This window comes from Leuresthes tenuis, unplaced genomic scaffold (assembly GCF_036924035.1).
Source record: "Leuresthes tenuis unplaced genomic scaffold, fLeuTen1.0.hap1 SCAF_20, whole genome shotgun sequence".
Classification (NCBI taxonomy): domain Eukaryota; kingdom Metazoa; phylum Chordata; class Actinopteri; order Atheriniformes; family Atherinopsidae; genus Leuresthes; species Leuresthes tenuis.
The window spans coordinates 5,735,161-5,751,209 of NW_027325374.1; the positions used below are offsets into that span (position 1 = coordinate 5,735,161).

Here is a 16,049-nt window from a genome sequence, read left to right on the forward strand (position 1 = left end):
AATCCTGGAGCAAAGTTCCTCAACTCCCGTGTTCAGGGGCAACTGCCCTGCATGTTTTAGATGTATGCCTGCTTCAGCACCTGGCTAAGTTTAATGGGTCAATAACAGGCTTATGCACTGATGACTCACTGTTGAGGAGAGCCATTACATTTGAATCAGGTGTATTGCAGGGCAGTACTGTGGCCCCTCAGGGGTGGAGTTGAGGAACACTGCCATATAGAGTTATTCATCTTTGCACAAATACCCCAAATTATTCATCAGCAGTGATTCTATCTCCTCAAACAGGAGTACTAAATGAACACCCACAGGCAGACACACAAGGGGCTTTTAGGTAAGGTAACAGACTTTAATAAAACTTACTAGTTGTAGAAAAAAAAGACTATCGAATACACAGATAACTAAACCGGGATGAAGACTGAGGGCAAATCAGACAATCAGACAGGAGGCCCAAACCTATGAAATACACCAAGAGGATCATCATATTTGTCTAATTTGTGTTCTGGTCTCTCCTCTCAGCCTTCCTCCTGCCTAAGATGCAGAAATCAATCTCAGCACAGAAAAAACAAAGGACGTCTCAGTCTCTGAAGGGAACCCGGAGGAAGGAGGATCGAAGATTGACAAGACTTGTTTAGGAGTTTTGAGCAAGGATACATATTGCAGACATGTCACATTATGTCTAACTGTGAATTGAAGGAAGGTGTTACTAAATAAGTTGTCACTTGACAGCTCTAAAGTCAAGATGTATAATTTCAGTAAAAGCTTGTTGCCTCCTTGGTCATATGACTAAGAAGAAAGGAGAAAAAGTCCTACCTCACTGTCCTTTCTCCTCCTTCCTCCAGCCTGTGACCTGGAAATCATTGAAAGCCAAATGTTTCAGAGGACTGAGTAGAAATTAGGCAGAAATTGCCGAGGCAGAAGTGTGTTATTGGCAGAAAACATGACATCTGAATGCATAATTTATGAATGTCTCATGGTGAATTGAATTAAAGTAAATGTGCATGTTGTCACAGCACATTTGGTCACCTGACAGAGATACTCCAACCCCAATTAAAAAAAAAAAAGATGTTGTGTAAAATATCAATAAAAACAGGATTTAATGATTTGCAAATCTCATAAACCAATAATTCATTTACAATAGAACATAGAAAACATATAAAATGTTGACAGTCAGACATTTTACTATGCATGAAAAACATTAGCTAATCTTGAATTTGATACCAGCAACACAGGTCCATGTTTCCCAGCATCCCCTCTTCCTTTAACAACAGCCTTTAAACATCTGGGAACTGAGGAGACCAGCTGTTGGATCTTTGGGAAAGGAATGTACAGATTACTGTACCTCTACCCAGTTTTACTGCGGACCGACTCTGCCTCTTTAAGGTGCTCTTTTTGGCACAGAGTTGCTGACCTGTTGCCAATTAATCTGATCAGTTTCAACATGGTCCCCCAGCTGTTTCTGTTTAGTACCACTCACTTTTGTAGCACTTTTAAAGCTGTGTTGGTGCCGTCAAATTTATGACATATTGCCTCACTTTGTTTTCAATGTTTGACTACATTTTGGTTTATGAGATTTTTCGGATTACACAAGACAAAAGGCAAACACAATGACTTCTGGAAGCAATCAAACAAAACGAAAGCGGAACTAAAACAACAAAAAGCCAACACTATGATGATTAGAGTTTTTAAATCGCCTTTTTCTTTGAGATATGTTAACATTTAGACTGGTTTGTTCATAATTTCCCTGATTATACTTACATGCTGCTATTTCAACACTTTAAATGCAGGACTTTTACTTGTGATTGAGGTTTAAGGTTTTAACTTAACAAGTCAAACTTGGGAAGAATCCTTTGATAAAAAGTGCTTTTTCTCTCCAAATGACACTGTTTGGGGATGGCTGTCTCTAATCGTGGACACTGTGCACCAACTATCCTGCTCTCTGCCGTCACCTGCTGCCGGACATGGAGACAGCAGACCTGTGGGAAGTGGATCAGAGGGCAGCGAGGTTGAGAGCAGCAGCTGCTGAAAGGCTCTCTGTGTTTGTGTTGTTTCTTTTCTCTGAGTCCCCGACACACTCACAAAACCTCCTCTATCCTTCTGCGGTTGCTCTGCTCCGAAACTGAAGAGTAATTAAGTGGTCTCATAAAACTGTATCAATCAATCCTCTGCAGTTGGGAAACAGAGCACACCGTCTTTTTCATGGCAGAGAAGAAAAGACGTTTACAAGCTCAGTATGGCTTCATGCTTTGTCCAGTACATGGCTCCCCCCTCACTCTTTCAATCTCATAAATATGCATAGAAAAATAGTCTGAAACTACGAGTGACTGGTTTTTATTCTTATGAACCCACAAATACGATGGCACATGTTGCAAATGAACAACTATTCCATTTAATAATAATTAACTTGAAATAAAGGTTTTTAATGTGGATTGTGACACTTTAAGATAAGGTGACAAAGCTGAACTTGCACGATGGCCCTCTCAAGTAACACTGATGATTTTTCTTCATGATGATGCAATTTTCAGCTCAGCGGGCAGAGACTTGTCGGACCACTTTTGCTAAAGTCCAATGTTTAGTGTGAGAAACGTGGCAAGCGAACACATATTATGTAACCTCATACCGAGCTGCTCTGATAGTAATCCAAGTGAGTCACTGTGCTTTAGTGCAGGATCAAAGAGCACATCGATGACTATTCTAGTTTTAGTACAGATAACTGGATTAAGGACAAAAGCCAGCAAGAAAATACTTTCTTAGCAAGTGTGTGAGTGGAAAGAGATATAATCTAAATAATAATATATATTTTTTTTATCTCACAGGAAACTTTTTGACAAGAAAAACCCTAAATATTTATATGTCAGGGTTGCAACCATCATAAGAAAATCATTATAAACTCCATTGAGGACAATTTTTGTGATTCTGGGTGATTAATAAAGTTGAAAAAAAGTGAAAAATGATCTTTTCATAGCTCCCTAAATTCCCAAATGAGATCTCCAGCTCATGGACATGAGATGAAAAAAAAACACAGAAAGACATATGTATTGCATGTATAACCATAAAGGTTATATAAAACAGTTTTTTTTAGCACATTATTTGTATGTGCGCTCTTGTTATGTGCACTGTAACATGTTTTATTTACCAATTCAGACAATATTTTTTTTTATCGACTAAGAATTGAATTATATGCCTTATATGGACAATATAAACTGATATACAAAGTATTTGCCTTGACTACGGGCAAGTCTCAGTGCTCTTGTCTTCTGTCTGAGGTCAGCGCTCTCCAATCTTTACCTCACACAGGATGATTATACGTCACAACCAAGCCACGCCCCCCGCCAGTCTCCCTGCTGCTGAGGGCGAGAACGTGCGCTTTCTATCCACATCAAGCCACCAAACACACAGCATGTAGAACACCGGAAATAAACACATTCACCTTCATATAAAAAGTCAAGACTGCAGCTGATTTCTTCACAGATTATAATTAGCATTTTTAGATGTTTAATTAGCCGTTAAGAGGCAAAGAGAAATATAATTGGTGTTCAAAACTCAAAACACTTTAAATCTATCATTGTCAACCTGTCACAGCCTAACCCCAACCAGGAAGTTACAGAGGTGATTTAGAAAAGTGTGACGAACATAACTCAGTTGAAAATATCATGGTTTAAAGCACTGCACTTAATCACGCCATTCACCCTTCCTCCTTGAGGTCTGTGTTGCTTTAAAAGTAAATACTGAAGAATGATGCAGAAATGCTCAAAGGAGTCATATTTCTTACTAGTTAGATCATGTGGGGGCATATCATATATTTCCCTCTTAACTCTTAACTCTCTTGACTCTTTTTCAACACTTTTCATATCTTATTGGGCCTCTTCTTAGAAATTAAACAAACTTTTTGCTGGTTTTGTGTCCAATCATGTTTTTTTTCCTGTTTCTTTGTGTTCAGGTTCACCTTCTTTTGAAACTTTGATGGCCTTGAACCTTTTGAATTCTAACGAGGACAAAGCTAAAATAAGGATTATGTAGCGCTTCTACTTTGGATCTTAGTTAAGATGTGCATTTTAGGTTTAATTTGAAAGTTGTATTGTTTACTTATGAGGTACTCAATGGGTCAACTCCTCTGTATTTTTCTAACCTCTTTAGCTGTCCCGAGATTAAGATTGGTGCACAAAGGAGACCAGGCCTTTGCTTTTGTAGCCCCAAAAGTATGAAATCGACTGCTTCTCCATGTTCACCATCCTTCAATAATTCTTGTTTCTAAGTCTCGTCTTAAAACACATTTTTATTTCTTGGCTTTTCATTGGTTTTGTGATGTTTTTTAATGTACAGCACTTTGGTCAACTGGCAGTACTTTTTAGAAATGTTTTATAAACACATTTGACCTGGCTTTGCAGTTGTTTTGATGTTTCATAAGTTTTATAACTTTATATCAACAACAGCTTACTGTCAGACTTTGGGGTTCTTTTATTCTGAAAGTCCAAACCGGAACAGACTCCTTTTCCGGTAGTTAGCTTAGCAGCACTGGGGAAAGTGACAGCGGAAAAGTACATTTGACAGGACCGCATCCTCCTTCCCTGCGCTTCACTGGTTATTAAACAGCGAGATAAACGAGCAGTCACAGTTTAGATTGTCAGCAACCTGTACAGGTCGATTGAATTCATTTAATCTCCTCGAAATCCACCCAGAAACGTCCAGAGCCGAGGAAAATGAACGAGACTGAGCTCAGCACTTATGATTTCGAGCGACGTTTCGATGAAACAAGGGCTCTGGAATGGATGCAGGAAAATTGGTGAGTAGATAGACCGAAAAAAAAATATTCACAAAACTGAGAAGTTGAGCTAAAACGTCGGGGTGGTCTCCAATCCCTGCTCCCCGCCAGAGAGGGGTGGGTGGCGGGCTTTAGTCTGTACTTCGTGTCCTGTGCAGGCTGCTCTACATGCGGACCCGGCGTCTCACATTTTTATCCTCTAAAGCCGTTTAAAATGTGCACAGCTGCAACCAATAAAAGTTACACAAAGCTACATTTAGAGAGTGAGATAATCTTATCTTAACCTTTAGGATGCACGATGTGGACTCAGTTGTGCTCGATTATGTGGGCCGATTATCATTTAATCAATATCTATGCAAACAAAGAGAACCTGGCATCCCTCCGTTTATGCAGCAAAATATAAGACACAGTATTTAAATGAATAAGACAAATTCCTGTGATAGGAGTGATAATCTTCACTGAGCAGCTCCACCTTGTAAGACCACATTTTTTAGTCCAACTTTGAAGTGTCTGAGCAACACTGACACACAGTCTGGTTGTGTTTTTGTTACCTCAGGTAACAAAGGCTGGTGAAACTCAGGGGAAAGTGTAACACCCGCCTCACACTCCTAAAATCTTCTTTTCTGATGCAGCCTTGCAGATAACAGGCTATCTATTTAGTCAATGCACCTCTTTCTATGACGTATAGTTTGCTAGTTAAACCTTAAACTCTTCCTCTTTTGACCTCCTCCATCAAACCTCCCTCCCCCTTCTTTTCAGTGTCATTACAGAGCCGATTGATTTATATTTACATGTTTTATGGGCTAATTCTGATGTTTAAAAATGGGACATATAAGACCTGGGAGCACAATGTATTTATATGAAAAGGTACCTGATGTTTTACAGTGCAGAGGAGCGCTCAGGAACCATAACAGAATATTAAATAATAATGGTATTAAGATCACATAACCCCAAAAGGCATACTATCCTTTCCTGTTATCTTTGACAGGGTGTTTGTAGGAATGAGGAGAGCTCGAGAAAGTGCATGAGGTTTGCACGACACCCACCGCAAGCTGGTGATACACCAAAGGTCTTTGACCACCGGGCTGTGGTTATAGAAGATTTATTGCCATGCATAAAATCTCCTCCCAGGCTTTTCCAGGGATCACTTCCCTTCGATTCTCCTCCCTAAAGGCTAAGATAGAGTTAAATCACAAGAGTGTTATTATGAATATTGAAGAGGCTTTCAAAGTTAAGACTGATGTCAGGAAAGTGTCGAACAAGGAGTCATTGATTAGGTTCAGAAATGTGATTGCAGGGCCGAGACGACTTTGCACTGATGCCACGTCTTCCTTTCAGGATCAGATAGCACATTCTTCTTCAGCTTATTTAGGTAATCAGCTAATCTGTTGATAGGTTTTGATTTAGTTTTAGTAACGACAACAAGAATCTGACTTGGTTCAGGCTAATATTTCGCCTTTTAGATTGAAAATTGCATCATGATGTTTAAGTAGAGTTATTAAGTTTAAGTAGTTTTATTGCCTGGTTCATGCATATATCCAGTTATGTGCTTGGACTCCTCAACAGTGATGGAGCTAGGCCCCCTCAACCTGGCAACCCAGCAGCCTTTAACTAACTGGGAATAGTGATCAGAAACCACTTTGGCTCCAAATGGGTCAACCAGCATCCTAATATGAATCGTGCCAATCTGGATTAGTCATCCGCCGTACTCCCAAACATCTCTTTACTCTCGTTACTGATGTAAAGACAGACACCGGGGTCACCGTTTGTTTTCTCGAAGGCAGTTCGATGTCAGCTTTTATTGAAATTGTATCAGCTTTACCTCATAAGCAGGGCGGAGCCTTGTCCTCTGAAAATGGCCTCATCACCCAACACCAGCTGTCTGAGTGGTCAGAGAGCCAGCAGCTAATCTCTGTTAATCCTTCGCCATGACAGCACATGAAGGGTGGTGTCGGTTGATTTGTAAAGCTTATATTTCTTTAGATGTACTTAGTTTGATGCAACATAGCATACCTGTATTGATTTGACAAATAGCCTCACGAGCCAGGAGTCAGATTTAGTCACATTTTAATTCCACTGCAGCTGTCTGGTTCATTCACCCCGATTGTGAAATATCCTTATGTAAGAGAACATCTGCGTTTCAGCTCATGTTTCAGAGCCAGAGGAGATGATTTAGGGTTCAGCGAGGCTGTCTTTAGAGGAAGTCATCATCTTCCTCTTTTGTTTTTTGTTTCCTGATAAAGCTCAAAGCACTTGTAGATCTGCGGGAGACTGCAGATTTCTGCTGTTTATCTTCAGTAACTGAAGGACCCCCCCTTTTTTTAAAAAGTCAGTCATGCAAGTTAACGGTTTGCATATTTCGTCTCATATCAGCTGTGATTGGTTGCTTCATTTATCAGAATAATTATCTTCATTAGTTGGCGTCACATTACGGGAGATGTCACAACCGTCGTCACATAAAGGTTCACATAAAAATGAAAAGCTTCTGCCTTTAAGTCAAATAAGACTGTTTTGAGGTAGCAGCAGAATAATTAAATGCCCTTGTCAGGTGGGTTTGATTCATAAAACTAGAACAAACAGGCAAATCAATCCAAGTCATTGAATATTATTTTATAAAGCAGGTAGTTGAAGTAGAAGTATGTGGTAAATAAAGTGTTTTACAGTGTAAAGTCTTAATGCTCATGCTCACTGTGTGTTCCTCCTCTCCAGGAGCAAGTCATTCATGTTCTGTGGCCTGTATGCTGCGTTCGTGTTCGCCGGTCAGCACTTCATGAGGGAAAGGCCGAAACTGAACCTGCGGCGGCCGTTAGCGCTCTGGTCCCTCAGCCTGGCGGTCTTCAGGTGAGTCGCACTCAAACTCAAAACTCGAAGCTCGAAAAGGAGGCAAACGCCAGCAGAAAACAAATGTACCGTGTGGGATTCAGTACATCACAAGTGTAGGTGTGTGTGGATGCTTGAAAAGGTGTCAGACGAGCTGGAACTGTCAGAGGTAAAGTTATCTCTTATCTATCTGAGGGAGACGCCCGGGCCTCGGTGGAGCCGACATTCCTAATCGCTTCTTCAAAAGAAACCCAAAGGAGAAGGAAAGTCACCCAATGTCCTTGCAGAGGGATCGTAACAGGACACCAGAACATTTTGATCTCATGTCATGAATGTGCTCTGAGAAAAAATGGAAAATGTTGAAACCAGTTGGGTGACACTACGGGCACCATCACATTCCTCGCTGGATTTAACGCATCCGTGCACTCATCTGTCCAAATGACGCCTCTTCACAGTTACAACACAATGAGCTGTGAAAACAGAGGAATGATTGTACTTCAACACATCGCACCTCCAAGCTTCCTGGTGTGGAGTTTTCCTAAACTGTTTGCATGTTGTGTGCTCGCTCTGCAGCATCATCGGAGCAGTCAGGACGGGGTCGTACATGCTGCACGTCCTCACAAATGGCGGCTTCAGAGAGTCGGTGTGTGACATCAGTTTCTACCGCGCCTCCGTCACCAAGTTCTGGGCCTACGCCTTCGTTCTTAGCAAGGCCCCCGAGCTGGGTAAGACCTCTTCTCGTGTCTCCTGATATGAACCCAAATGTCCAACCAGTGAACTAAGTTTTACCCATGAAACACCTGAAGTGTATGAGGCAACTGTTCATTAGTGGATTTAGACTGAATTAACCTGGCTTTGAGTTCACTGAAAAGCATCCAGGTGGAGAGAGACAAACAAAAAAAGTTGGGTTTGATGTGATTATTCGCTGATTACAGCGAACATTGGTCATAGATATTCAATAGAAGAAGAAACAGCAGATCAATTATTTGCTGCGTCAGAAATAAGTTTCTGTCCCCTCTTCTCAGAAAGGCAAAACAAACACCTTAATATCTAATCGCTCAGTTTGAAAATTGATGGATAATGAATTAATTTATCTGTTAGAAATGTGAAACTATGCCCCAGAGCCATAGTTCCTTTGTCCCTTCCGGGCTACTGTAGTAGCATTGAGTGTGGAGTAGAAAGCAATCTTTGCTGTTGTGGGTTCTAAATAGCTAAAAAAAAACAGAACCATTCTTATGTTGACGCAGTTCTACGCTAATGAAAACATATTAAGTGTTAAAGTGTTTCTGCTAATAGATCGCTCTAAATGATTTTAGATTTAATGGCCTAAAAATTCACAATTCTGTCCACTTTGTCTGATTTTACTCTAGACTTCTGGACCTTTTTTCACCTGCAGATCCTACAAATTTTAACAAGACAAGTCTTTTGATTCCCTTATTGAAAAGGATTTCAGCTGAAATCCACAGAGGATAGCACACTAGATATCGATGTGCTAAACCTGACGTAGTCTTTAACCCGCAGTGACTAAATCCTTCTATTTGAACATTGTCGATATGTTCCTTTGGACACTTTAACATTCCTGGAGACAATTAACGTGAGAGCTTTCTCTCCGGATGCTGAAAGCGCCTCTGCACAGCAGCCTAGTCTCCTCCTGCTTTGTTCGACCTCAGCATCTGCCTCCATTTCCCAGAGCAATAAGAGCTGATTGCTGCTGAGGTGGCAAGAAAATTCCATTTAGCGCATGATTGAAATGGAGACACTCACAGGAATGATATACTCACCTCCCCACTGGTCAGACCTTTACTCCACTGCAGGATGTAAACACTGGTGATCTCAGTTCTGTTTGAGCGAGTTAATCAGGAAGCTTTAGTACATTTTGACCAGAACTATCAGGCCACCTTTCATATTTTGGTCTCTATTCTACTGACCTCCCGCACTTGGCTCTGAATGTGGTGGATGACCTCTCCACTGTCCCTCGCAGGAGACACGGTGTTCATCATCCTGCGGAAGCAGCGCCTCATCTTCCTGCACTGGTACCACCACATCACCGTGCTGATTTACTCCTGGTACTCCTACAAGGACCAGGTGGCGGGCGGCGGCTGGTTCATGACCATGAACTACGTGGTCCACTCTCTCATGTACACGTACTACGCCGCCCGAGCGGCCGGCTGGCGGGTGCCCCGCCCCTGCGCCATGATTATCACAGCGTCACAGATCCTGCAGATGGCGATGGGCCTGGCCGTGTTGATTCTGGTGTACTACTGGAGGCACGAGGTGCACTGTCCCTCCCACATGGGCAACATCGTGTGCGGCACGCTCATGTACCTCAGCTACTTGGTCCTTTTTGCCTGGTTCTTCTACAACAGCTACCTCAAAGACTCCTCCAGGGACAAAGGATCCAAGGCAAATTAACTCGCTGGTATGGGTGTATTAAAGTGTGCCATAATTAGAAATGACCAACAGCAAGGGAAGGCGTGAATGAGTGAGTCACAGCTGGTTGTTCAGTGCTCCTCTTGTTACTTACTGACTTTTTACTGCCATCTGCAGCTTAAAACAGTCATATATCTGTGGTTTTAGTGCTTTAGGAAGAGGGGAAGGACTCAGCACATATTAATATGATCTCATGAATTGTTTGGAGTACAAAATGGAGAAAAAAGGGATGAGGCACACAATTCACTTCATTTTGAATATTACCTTGGTTGCTCAGACTCCTGACCAGTGTCTATAATAACAGTATGAGGGCCAAAAGTTGGTCAAATGTGGTTTAAAAGAATGTTTGTCTGTTTATAAGAGCTCTGAACAAACTGTAATTAAATGTAATGTAAATGAGCTGGAGAAGTTAAAAAGCACTTACTTAAACCCGAAGCACTGACTTATATAAACCCTGAATCCTCTTCTTTTAACTTGTACATGACCACGAGCGTATTTCTTGACACTTTCATCCGTCCATCAGCCACATTTGAGGTGCAGTTTAGGGATTCATTTTCCAACAGAAATGATTCTCCTGAATTTGGCCAGCATTAAACCACTGTGTGCAGTAAAAATAGTCATTTTAACTTAAGAAATGTAATATACAGCCTGTGGATATTCCCCCATTCTGTTTACCTGCAACAATAACAGAAAAAAGAACTCATTTAAAACATACAACCAGTAATGTGAAGCATTTAACCTGCATTTAAATTAGTGATTTTTTTTTCTTTTTAACAGCTGCGCTGCCCATTGTTTTTCTATATTTGTCACTTAGACATTAATAGTACTGTGCAAAAGTCTCGAGCCACTCCTCGTTTCTTCCAGAACAACAAGAAATAGTTTATTAAAACGTGTAAACATAAATAGAAATGCAGTATATTTGTAGTTTTACAGTTCTAATTAACTTTAAAGTGAATATCTGGTCTGAGCTCCTTTATCCTCCAACACAGCCTGAACCCTCTGAGACGAGCTTTCTGTCATTTCTTTAAGGAGTCTTCAGGAATAGTTCTCCAGGCTTCTTGAAGGACATCCCAAAGCTCTTCTTTGGATGTTGGCTGCCTTTTGTTCCGTTCTCTGTCAGATGATCCCACACTGCTTCAATAATGTTGAGGTCCGGGCTCTGGGGAGGATTCATCCCTCCATAAGAGCTGTTGCCACTGATTTTCAGTCCACTTCTTGTGTCATTTGGCACAGCTCAGCCTTTTCTCCCTGTTTCCCTTCCTTAAGAATGGCTTCTTGACAGCCACCCTTCCATGGAGACCATTTCTGATGAGGCTTGGGCCAACAGTAGATGGATCAGCTGAAGGTCCAGATGCATCTCTCAGGTCCTGTCAGGTCTTTGCTGGATTTTTTCCTCTTTCTTAAGGACTCAAATGTTTTAAGGACACACTGCAAACTCATCCCTCTGATAATGGTCAGATCAGTGCATGGGACTGAAAATGAGTGAAAAAGCAGCCAATGTCCAAAAAAAGCCCTTCAGAATCCCTGGAGAACTATTGCTCAAGACCACTTTAAAAGATTATAAGAAAGTCTGGCTGCTTGGAAGCAAAGTATAAAGAAATGAGGACTGGATCAGGACTTTTGCACAGCACTGTATTCCCTTTGGGTTTATAGAACATGCTAAAAGAACCTTGCATCTTCTTCTGCATACTGTCGTGTGGAGTTTTTGACGCAGTTGTTTCGCTAATCTGAGCTAACCACCAGCAGCAGAGGGTTGAACTACTGAGCTGTTCCTTTAAACCGTGTCTTTCAGCCTTGGCAGAACATGGACCCGCAGCATAGAAACTAAAAGGGAAGGAAGACGAATGTACTAAATGTCAGTTGTGGTCAGCCTCCATAAACTGTCCGCTCTGACCACAGATGGACTTCTGATGTTCCCAGGAGAGTGTGAAGTTGTTCTTTTTTTTTTTTTTTTTTAAAGACCCGTGTTTATGCACCACACACTTTGTCTTCTTCACCTCATCACGCCAGTCTTTATCTCACCTTCATTACCCTGTTCATAGGTGGCGTGATAAAGCAGGGCCCACATCTGTGTGAGAACATCTGTGCACGCTTGGACAGAAACGCTGCACTGCTAATGTCGGCTCTGAGAATGTCCCGTTTAGTTTACCCCGATCCCAGGGGCACAAACCTGCTTCCCAAGATTTGACCTGTGAACGACAGCAGTGGCAAAAAGAGGCTCATTTTTTCCACTTTTCAAGCAACTGTATCGATCATTTGCAGCTTTTTGAATGTGTCAGTTTGCTGCTTTTCTTGTGGTAGTTTCTTAAATATCTTCTGTCACTTTTGTCCGGGTGTTGTATGAATAGGGCCGTTTTTCTTTTTTAGCTAATCTTGGCAGCGATAGTAATTCAAACAAGTCTGCTTTGAAGTTGTTATTCATGGCAGCTCAGTCTTGAAAGATAACCTGTAAAGGACATATTTATCTACATGTCAAAGACGTAGTTGTGGCACGATAAGATGGTCATTACCCGTTTTGTATGGGAAGCATTTGTACGATGATGCAAACCTGTAACCATTAAGGCCATCTCTGTGGGTTTTATACCAATCGGATTTTTATTATCTAAAGCTAACCGTGTTTGGTTTTTTTTGCTCAGCTCTCACCAACTTGTGACACAGCGAAGTTGAAAGTTGTTTTGGGTCGGATGGGACTCCAACTCGAACCATCCACCTCCTCGTAAGCGTTTTTAAACGCGTAATAGTTGTTTGATAGAAATCAAAATGTAAACATCTTACACTTTGAAAAGGAAAATGCAGGCATGTCACATTTTGTATGCATGTGGGACAGTTAAACCTGATGCAAAACTTGAACATTTTACAGTTTTCTAAGATGGATGCAGGCCTGTAATGATATTGTAGTCCAGAAAGTGGGGTGATTTTACCATTTTTCAGCCTTTTATTGTGAGACCGCTACATTGTGAGCTGTGAATTACACATTATGATGCGAGACTCAGATGCTTTCGGCTCAGCTGTGGCTAAACAATATCTTCATTTAAACAGTGAGACCCAATTGAATTTGACATTTTTGACCTTTTAGTGCATCAAAAGCCGTTTTCACACGCGCATTCGAGTCCTCAGGAGTTGGTGGCATCGCCTCAGACCTTCACCCAGCCTCATAATAAACTCTCTGAAAGATGAGCGGGTGAGAAAGTGCTCCAGCATATAACAATCCCATTTTCTTTAACCTCTCTCCCATCATGTGACCACTTTGTGTCCGTATTGACCAACGGCAGCGCGGTACATTCCTTCCTGTGTTCTCTGTGCCTTTTTAAACATTCACAGTAATATTAGTTCATACTCTTAGTCTTCTGATTTAGGCCCAGTCCCAGTTCCCCTCTTAGCCTCAACCAATCAACGTATCCCTTTTCTTTTTGGGATAAAGGAGTCATGGTCATCCAGCCCATCAACCGTGACAACTGTGGGCCATTTAGCCGGCTAGATAAGCAAAACTCCTTGATCCTCAAAAGAAACACCAACCATACCAGCAAGAATGAAAAAACAGATGGTTGGAAGCAAGCAGGGCTGAACATGGCTGTCTGGTTCCCTTTTTCTGTTAATCTGTGCAAGTGATCATCTTATCCGACTACAACTGTGTAACCTGAACGTTATTATCTTCCTAAAACCAATTAGAGGCAGCAGCAATATGACAGCTATCATCAAACATCAGAGAGGTGAACCAATCATTTTGTGTATGATACTTGTAAAGAAACTCACCTAATTTTAGTTTCTAATTATCGTTGCTGCCTGGAAATGAACTAAAATCTCCGAAGTGTAAGATGTTTTTATTGATTCAGTTCACCTGAACTAAGGAGAAGGAGCTGCTTTAACACGAGTCTCAATCTTTTGTGAGCTGTAGAGGTAGAAACAGGTGAAAGTTTCTTGTATTTAACTGACAAAAATGAAGGAAAAAATAATCTTAATTTCATCTAACAGCAAACAGTTGTTAAATTTCTGTACACATTTTCCATAAAAGTACTTTTTATTGTATTTCTTGACTTGTAAGCAACATTTACCCTTTTTTCCTCCTCGTATCGGACCATTTATTTTCCTTGTGCATTTTAATACGAATGATTTTTGTAAACCAGGCTCAGCGTGCTTAAGATTTAAGATCATACGACTCAAATTTGCTTCTCACAAAGCAAGGTGCTGATTTTTTTCTCAATGAGCTGAGATTAAGAAAAAAGATGATGCATCAAAAATGGACTTATCACATTCACCAACTGATTTGAAGTTAACATTTCTGATTTTTGCCGTCCGGTTATTGTTTGTACATTTTCACATTCCACACGTCTGCTGCTGATCGTTACACGATTATCTGCCTTTTTAAGATAAACACACTTAAAGCTGTTAACATTTTAAGATATTTTACTGTGGGTTTAATCAGATTTTTGTCCTGTGTTTTATGCACTTGTGCTCAATACAGAAGCCACTTCTCCAGCTTACAAAGACGGTCATTAGTGCATCTAATGAGCAGAATTTCTGTTGTAGTTTATGAATCGCCACTGAGGAGGCTTAAACAGTGGGCTCTGCAGCTGTAAGCTTACACCACGTCTGAGGTTTACATTCGTCCTCTCACAACGTGTTCATGTGAATGTGTCTGTGGTGGAGATGTCTTCACCAACATGTGCTAACACGGTAGCTTCTATTTTATTTACTGTAAAACTGTTCAGAACGCTGTTACCGTGGAAAACATGACAAATCTGAAAAGAATGCAACAGTTATGAATCATTTGTGTGCCAAACGATGCTTGTGTTTGTTTTTAACCGTCATGGCTTAACGTGGCACCTTCCTTGGTCTTTGCATTGCATTATATCTCCTCCTGTAGAACATGTCACATGTGGAAACTACTGTCAACTGTAAACAAAAAGAGAAAAAGTTCAAGGGCTTCTGGTGTCATAATGTCACAATAAATCCATCCTGGCTTTAATGGTCTCCATTTCTTGAAGTGTGACGTGTGCGTGAGAGTGTGCATGTGAACCACTGGAAAACGGCGTAAACAGTAAAGCATGTCTCACTTAACGATGTCAATCTACAAAAAGTCAGGCGTGCAAATGATTTAAGATCTCTTTTCAGCCCAGTCTCAACAAAATATGTAACCGGTACGTTTGTAGTGTAGAAATGGTGAAAGATAGAGATTGCCAGGCTGTTTTGTATAAGGCAGGGTCGATGTTACGTGATTAGGGCTGTGAAAATAATGCATTAGCTTCAATAACTGGAAGCTAATGCTAATAATTTGTAAAATAAGGACAAACATGAGACTCTACTTGGCCCCATAAATGTGACATTTACATTCGAATATAGCTCGTCTTTCATTTGAAACCTTTATCAGGTTATTAATGTTTTTGTTTGATATTAAAGCCCTCAGTGAATACAGATACTTTTTAGTAAACTTCAGCCTTCCTCATGGCTGCTGATGAAGCTCCCAGCTGACTTGCCATCACTTGTGAACAAGACCTCGAGGTACTTAAACTCCTGCACTGAAGCAGAAACTCATCCTCGACCTGGAGGGAGCGCTCCACCTTTTCCCAGGTTGAAAACCATGGCCTTGGATTTGGAAAAGCTGACTTTTGACTGCTCTGGTGCACCCTAAAGGTCATGGCTTGAAGAAGCCAACAGAACCACATCATCTGCACAAAGCAGACACAACCCTGCGGTTCCCAAACCAGGGATTACAAACCCCAAATTACGGCCCTCCATGTTATGTTGTAGCTGCATTAATTCTGCCATAGGAGACAAAATTCCACTACCTAAAACCAAGCAAGTATAATCATGATCAGCAATAGTCTACAGATGTAAATGTTGGACAGAAATCTGCAGCTTCTCATAGTTACATTTGAGCACCAACCACAGCTCCTAAACGATCTCTAAATGATGATTTTAGGACAAACCAGTGACTCCACAGCCCACCTCTGGTAATCCCAGCCTGTAAAATCTGTGTTACAGTAACACGACAGGAGTTGGTCTTTGCAACACAGATAAAACGCCACCATACTGCTGCGGT

The 16,049-nt window shown here is 41.1% G+C and overlaps 1 protein-coding gene across 1 annotated transcript; it reads left to right on the forward strand.

The window, feature by feature from the left end:
* Positions 1–4,511: 4,511 nt before the first annotated feature.
* On the forward strand, positions 4,512–14,975 carry LOC140278064 (very long chain fatty acid elongase 6-like). Its single transcript, XM_072372947.1, has 4 exons — positions 4,512–4,780; positions 7,469–7,600; positions 8,153–8,304; positions 9,561–14,975. Exons 1-4 carry the CDS (start codon positions 4,698–4,700, stop codon positions 9,989–9,991), a joined length of 798 nt encoding a protein of 265 aa, XP_072229048.1. The 5' UTR covers positions 4,512–4,697; the 3' UTR covers positions 9,992–14,975.
* Positions 14,976–16,049: the final 1,074 nt, after the last annotated feature.

Bases quoted from the DNA above. Each gene is read 5' to 3' on its own strand.
- LOC140278064 (XM_072372947.1), top strand. From the start codon at position 4,698: ATGAACGAGACTGAGCTCAGCACTTATGATTTCGAGCGACGTTTCGAT. The intron at 4,781-7,468 runs GTGAGTAGATAG...CCTCCTCTCCAG, and splicing joins GAATGGATGCAGGAAAATTG to GAGCAAGTCATTCATGTTCT. The intron at 8,305-9,560 runs GTAAGACCTCTT...TGTCCCTCGCAG, and splicing joins TAGCAAGGCCCCCGAGCTGG to GAGACACGGTGTTCATCATC.